Below are 7,145 nucleotides of genomic sequence, written 5' to 3'. Positions count from 1 at the left end.
GCCTATTGTGAAGACAACAAATGGATGATAGGCGTACTAACCTATAAGGAAATCATTAAGGTTCCACATATTATAACATTAAAACATGATTTGTACACAATAACAAATATGTTATTGGCTTAGTATTCTATTCACTAGAAAGGCATGTGTAAAGGCTGTAGGCCGCCCACACGGTGTATGTGTTAACCCACACCGTATTGTAGGTCCAGTTTGTTATGCAACTTCATTTATTTCTATGTAGTAGTAGGGGTCCCTGCTCCTTCTCTCTCTAAGTTAAAGGGTCCTTGGCTAGAACCTGGGCCTCTGCAAAGGCATCAGCCTACATGGGGCGCACGCTCTTACTGGGTGAGCTAGAGGTCGCCACTTGAAGACCCTGTTTTAGCTTATTTGTGTTAGTTCATCCTCTATGTCACACTAGCAATGTTTTCCTCCACTCGTCAATCAGTCAATGAAAGTGTATTTCCATCCAATGGCTTTAAAGCAAATAATAACCTGCATAATGACGTTACATGCTGTTTTGCAGTCAGAGTGGTATATCGAATAGATTTGAGACATTTTGTGGGGTTTCCGTTCATTTTCGCACTGAATTACACAACATTCAAGCTGACATTTGGGAACAAAGTTTGCTAGCCTTAATGGATTGCGCCGTCTACCTACAAATTATTCATATTACACAAGTTGTAATAGTGCTTATGTGCCAGCTGATAGGGACATATCAAGTTATATATTAAGACAACTTTGAAGCTATCAAAACATCGCTATAATGCAGATGCACATGTCTAAAACAGCGGTACTGAGAGATATCTGTTCCTCTGGGGGTACTGAGGGATACCTGTTCCTCTGGGGGTACTGATGGTTACCTGTTCCTCTGGGGGTACTGATGGATACCTGTTCCTCTGGGGGTACTGATGGTTACCTGTTCCTCTGGGGGTACTGAGGGATACCTGTTCCTCTGGGGGTACTGAGGGATACCTGTTCCTTTGGGGGCACTAGTGCTACCTTGAAACATTGTGGAGTAGCTCAACTGATTTGAAAAACAGGTAGGTAAAAGTACATAAATGGTAGACATACAGTAGTTTGAATTAAATAATAATGCATAAAGGCCCTGACACACCAAGCCACGTTGCTTATGTCTTGGGTAAAAATGATCACATGACCACATCGCTGACGGCCCAAACTAAGGCGACCGCCGCTCAACGTCAGCTCTAGTTCTAGTTCTACCTCTGTAATATATTTTCCTGCTGTGATTTTTCTTTTCCTCTTTGCCACCAACACACACACACTTTTCCTCCCTTCTCTCCGAAATTTTAATCGCGATTACGTTTCGGCTCCTAACGATCACAAAAACCGAATAATCGGGAAAAAAACGATTACTTTGCACATCACGTTCTGCAGGTAAACTCTTATTTTGTCTCGTGTTCTGAATGAAAATTATGAAGGTAGATGTCATAGTGGAAGGTAAATGTAACATCTTTCCAAAAGTCAATGAGGAATCCTTTTAAATAATCCTAATTTCACTATGGACCAAAGTAATCGTGATTATGATTTTTTTTTCCATAATCAGGCAGCCCTAGTGTGTGTGTGTGTGTGTGTGTGTGTGTGTGTGTGTGTGTGTGTGTGTGTATGTGTGTGTGTATGTGTGCGTGTGTGTGTGTGTGTGTGTGTGTGTCTATTTGTGTGCGTTCATGCATGAACAGCATCTCCTTTCTTTTGCTGAGCAATGACAATATTCTCATACTACCCTAGTTGCAGTTCTAGTTCTACCTCGGTGATATATATTCCTGTGGTTTCTGCGTGTGTCTCTGTGTGACGTGGCACGTTTATCCTCTCTTCCCCTGACACACTCACACACGCACACACACACACACACACACACACACACACACACACACACACACAGTTTTCCTCCCTCCTCTCTCCTCTCTCCTCCTTCTTTCTCCACTCTTCTGTTTCCTCCTCCTCCATCCGTCCATCATCTCTCCAGCTGCCCGTCTGCACTCGACACCTCCTCCCTCCCTCCCTCCCTCCCTCCCTCTCTCCTTCCCTCCTCTTTCTTTCCATCCATCTATCTCTCTCTCCGGCAGACCAGCAGAGGAGAGAAGCTGAAACCGTAGCAGAGATAATAACCCGATCATCGTGCATTCACACGCAGCATCCTCAGCACTGCAGCGGCAGGCAGCGGATGGCTCGGCTGTCAGGCGCAGAGGAATGATAATTAGGAAGAGATTGACTCGGTAACAAGAGGAAAAAGAGGAAGGAGGAGGAGGGCCTGCAGCAGAGAGGCGAGCAGAGGAATACATGGAGGAAGAGAGAGCAGAAGAAGAAGGGATGGATTGATCACCATTGGGAAAGAAAAACGGAGCAAGAGTGTGTTTTATTTCGGAGAGATGATGGTGATGATGATGATGATGATGATGATGATGATGATGACAGCGGCAGAGAGAGGGACGGATCAATAATCCTCTTCATCCCTCCATCACCTCTGCAGAAACCTGTGAGACTCTGCTGCAGTGTGTGTGTGTGTGTGTGTGTGTGTGTGTGTGTGTGTTGGCTATATAGGCCATTCAGTGTGTGAAGCATGGGATCGTATGTGTTGTGTGTGTGTGTGTGTGTGTGTGTGTGTGTGTGTGTATTTGTTTGTGATGTGTGTGTATTTGTTTGTGATGTGTGTGTGCCTGTATGTGATGTGTGTGTGCCTGTGTGTTTGTATGTGATGTGTGTGTATTTGTTTGTGATGTGTGTGTGCCTGTATGTGATGTGTGTGTGTGCCTGTATGTGCTTTGTAAGTTGCATGTGTGTCAGATATGTGTGGGCTGTAGCCGTGTAACAGTACACAACATTCGGTCTGTGCCTCGGTTTTGGAGTGGTTTGCAACGCATTCTGATGAACAGCTTCATAAAGTATTGTGTAAAAACATATGCACAATGATATAATATCCTCAAAACTACGAGAGCAAGTTGTAAAGTGTGTGTGTATGTGTGTGTGTGTGTGTGTGTGTGTGTGTGTGTGTGTGTGTGTGTGTGTGTGTGTGTTGAATAGTTTAGATTAGATGGACTTACAGGTAATTGATCCCAAATTGGGAAATGTCAGTGCTACAGTAGCAAATATAAGACACACAGCAAACATACAGAACATACAGTAAAATAATTGATAAATAGTATAAAATAAAAGAACAAATATTAAAAAAATACAGAGGAATACACAGGAATATTTATAAAATGTATAAAGAATATGTGTGAGCTGTAGGGGTGTAACGGTACACAACATTTACAGTTCGGTCTGTACCTCGGTTTTGTAGTCGTGCATTCTTGCATTCTCATGAACAGGTTCATATTCTAGTGTTAGCAAGTTGTTACAACAAGTAAGCATCATGTGGCAACAATGGTTAAGATTAGACACCAAAACAACTAGAAAAAGATGGTGGTTTGAATTAAAACACTCCCGGGACATGAACACCTGTTTCCTGGGTGAAAGTCTTGTGTTTTCTCCTTAACTTCTTCAGGACATGAACACCTATTTCCTGGGTGAAAGTCTTGTGTTTTCTCCTTAACTTCTTCAGGACATGAACACCTGTTTCCTGGGTGAAAGTCTTGTGTTTTCTCCTTAACTTCTTCAGGACATGAACACCTGTTTCCTGGGTGAAAGTCTTGTTTTCTCCTTAACTTCTTCAAGACATGAACACCTGTTTCCTGGGTGAAAGTCTTGTTTTCTCCTTAACTTCTTCCAGGAGGTGTGATGCAGTCGTAAATGAAATGTTTGACACAGTTCCCAACCTCAGCTGCACAATGTCTGCAGACAGATTGAAACAAATGGTTGTCCTTCGAGATTGACTAACCCGGCTAACAGGGCTAAGTCAGCTAGCATCATGCTACAGTTGGGTTAGGAGTTAGGAGTTAGGGTTAGGGTTAGGTAATGAAAAAGTTATCTCGATGATTTCCCCACCTCGTCCCAACGACTGGGCAATTGATATAGGGAATCAAAGGCAAGACCAGGGGCCGCCGCACGTCACTCGAAGTTCTCCATTCCTCAAACGTACTTATTTTTAGGAATTAGGGGTTAGCATTGTTGACACTAGAGGAAAGATCAGGGTTCATCTTCTGGGGAGAAGGAACATATGATGCCACAAGCCGCGTAAAAAGATGGCTGGATGGATGGATGATGGGTGGCTGGATGGATGGATGGATGGTGGGTAGAGAGAGACTTTATTTTCATGTAAAAAAAATCAGATGCACTAAAGCACTCACTCATACACTCACCATACACTTATTGCCCACATATGCAATTAAAAAGTGTTATGTAATTAAAATTCCATTTCATAAAAGTTAATTTTTAACATTAAAATGTGTTGCATGTGATAAATAATAAATTGTTGCACATTAATGTAGGCATGTATTTGGGTGTGCTTTCAGTTAGGAGTTCAGCGAGTTGACGACTGTTAAAAATAAAAACTGTTGAAGAATCTTGTGCTGCGTGTTTTGATGGACCTGTAGCATTTACCAGAGGGCTACAGTTTCAACAGATGATGGGAGGGGTGGAATGAGTCCTTTTGGATGTCGTGTTTTTTCTGCAGGCAGAGGGATATCACGATGCAAAGAAATATGCATTAGGTCTGCGGGGCTTTAACAGGCCAGGCAGGAAGTGGAACGGCTCGAGCATCCGGTCAGTTTTCAAAATAAAGTCCCTGTGCAGACTCCCATTGGTACATCTCATCACCATACTATTTTAACAACTAAAACAAAGCCACTAATCTTTGATCTGTGTTGATCAGAACTGGACTTAATGGAAGAAACCATTTAACTGTAGATTTCTTACTTTTATGGTAGAAGCACAAATATCCAGTCAAAATGACCCAAACATCCAAATCTGAGAGTCGGGCAGGCAGGCCGAGAGAGAGAGAGAGAGAGAGAGAGAGAGAGAGAGAGAGAGAGAGAGAGAGAGACGGATGATGGTCAGTTAGTGAGTCATGAATAATTGAATGTGCTTAATGGGAGGATATTAAAAAACTGAAACTGTTTGCCATAGAAACCAGAGAGCGAACCACTTCCTGTGTGATAAGTGTGTGTCTTTGCACATTAGTGACTCCAAGTGGCAATAATTCATAACTTCTAAAGGAAATCATCACGAGTTGATGTTTCTCCTGTTTTATACCCGTCTCTCTTTGATCATGGAGAAGGATCTGCAACTAATTGTTTTATAATCGTTAGTTGCTGCCAAGGGCGTAGCGGGCACTCTGTATGCGGGGGGACATGCCTTCTGTCCCCCACACTTACAACGTGTCTGAGTTGATTTGAACGCACCATAAGATTTACTAAAGAATCCAAATAGTTAGCTGAAAGTATAGACTAAACAGTCCACATAATCTAAATTTATCAAGTAAACAGTCCAAATAGTTAGCTAAAAGTACTGAGTAAATGTTATTTGGTTACGGCTATACCCCTGCTTGCAGCCCTAAAATAGAAAGGGCAACGAGGGAAATGAGAGAATGAAAAAAAACAGAAACAACTTTGTAAAAGTACCATTTGTGTTTGTGAGTTGATGTTTTTCTTTTCTTCTCTTCCATGTGATGGATGTACAACACGATGAAGAATCTGGATCTCCATCCAGTGAGATCAAACTGAAGCTGACTCCCAGATGCCTCGCTGCATCAGGGAAGAAGACAAACATCTGACATGACCTTTTCCCTAAGCGCATCACTTCCTGTGACCGAGCACCGGCAGGACGCCGGGCCGAGTCCTGCAGCTGAACCTACGCTCTCCACTTCCACAACGATCACCAGGAGATGATCTTCCACCAACTTTACTTTTTCTTTCTGTGGATCTTTGGGTTTATTTCTCAAAGTCTGCTTGTTGACGGAGAGTGTCTGAGCTGACTTCTCGTCTCGTTTCCTGCTCAGAATACTCTTCATTTGGAGAAATACCACAGCGGTTTATAATCTGACCTGGGATTTTATTTTGACGCACATCAGGGTAAGCGCTGGTTTGTACGCTCTGTTTGGAAGTTCGTACACGGTGTACAGATTGCTTTCCACTTGGAAAAACTCTTCACAGACAATCTTTCAGTCGCTCAACAATGATAACGTGTGATTTCTTTGACGCAGAGCGACAAATAAAGTCTCTGCCAGCTGTGATTTCCACATCTGCTTCCTGGAAACAAATGTGATTTCCTGCATGAAGTGCAAAGAGTGGATACACCTGACTCACTGACAAACACAAAGACAAACTGTTTCCGTAGGCGTGTTCTCTGTGTTTGTTGTGTTTTTAACACTGTGATGGGTGTGACCCCCGACAGAAACTCCTGACTGACCGAACTGGGGGATGCTCCACGACTTGATGAAGCTCTCTGATTGGAGCAAGCGAGGACAAGCGCCATCTTGATCTTTACATCAGATCTAGAAGAAGAAGTCCTCTCCCCCCCACTTACCTCTGGTGGGGGGGAGGGTGAAGTGTAGTTTAGTTTTGAGGGTATAGGGCTCCGGGCCAGTGGGCATAGTTATTTAGACTTTTAGGTTGTAGATTAGACTTTAGAGTTCGTAGAAGAGTCCAGTTTCTTCTCTGTTGTGTTGGGATTAAGTTAAGTAATAAGTAGTCGTAGTTTTGGTCCAGATTCTTCTCTGTGTTGAGATTTAGAATATTAATGATTATAACTTTATTTATAAAGCAGCTTTACAAAGTGTTTTGACGGACAAAGCAACACAAATGCACGATCTCCAGAGAGTTAGCATTTAGCTCTGCATCAGATGAAGTTGTGACTCATTTCATGCAGAAGTTTAGCATTTAGCTTCAGCGTACAAACTGGATCTAACAGCCGACAGCGTTTAGGCTCCTTCGTTTAGACGTTAGCATAGGAAACCTTAGTCACGGCTGTCATTTAGCCTGACGTTTTCTCACCGTTAGCCTGCGTGCTAACTCTGAGAAGAGCTAGTCATGGATGCTAACCCAGGCCCGGGCCAGGCGAGCCCAGAGAGCCCTAACCGGGCCGTGGAGTACCTCCTGGAGCTGAATAACATCATTGAGAGCCAGCAGAAGCTTCTGGAGACGCAGCGTCACCGCATTGAGGAGCTGGAGGTGCAGTTGGACCGGCTCAGCCGGGAGAACAAAGACCTGCGTTTGGACCGCCAGCCCGTTGCTCCGCCGCCGCCTGCTCCT

General features: G+C 43.5%; 1 protein-coding gene across 2 annotated transcripts in view; it reads left to right on the top strand.

Moving 5' to 3' along the window:
- Nucleotides 1-2,036: 2,036 nt before the first annotated feature.
- LOC116059899 (IQ motif and SEC7 domain-containing protein 1-like) overlaps nt 2,037-7,145 on the top strand; it is a 147,382-nt gene continuing 142,273 nt past the window's right edge. For both annotated transcript variants that reach the window (XM_036007986.1, XM_036007985.1), the window contains exons 1-2: nt 2,037-2,494; nt 5,586-7,145. The exon at nt 5,586-7,145 is cut by the window's right edge and continues 593 nt beyond it. In XM_036007986.1, the coding sequence (XP_035863879.1) occupies nt 6,924-7,145 (222 nt within the window). In that variant the 5' untranslated portion in view covers nt 2,037-2,494; nt 5,586-6,923. The remainder of the gene's footprint in view (nt 2,495-5,585) is intronic.

The sequence above is a fragment of the Sander lucioperca genome, chromosome 12 (genome assembly GCF_008315115.2).
Source record: "Sander lucioperca isolate FBNREF2018 chromosome 12, SLUC_FBN_1.2, whole genome shotgun sequence".
NCBI lineage: Eukaryota > Metazoa > Chordata > Actinopteri > Perciformes > Percidae > Sander > Sander lucioperca.
This window is presented reverse-complemented; position numbering and strand designations above follow the sequence as displayed.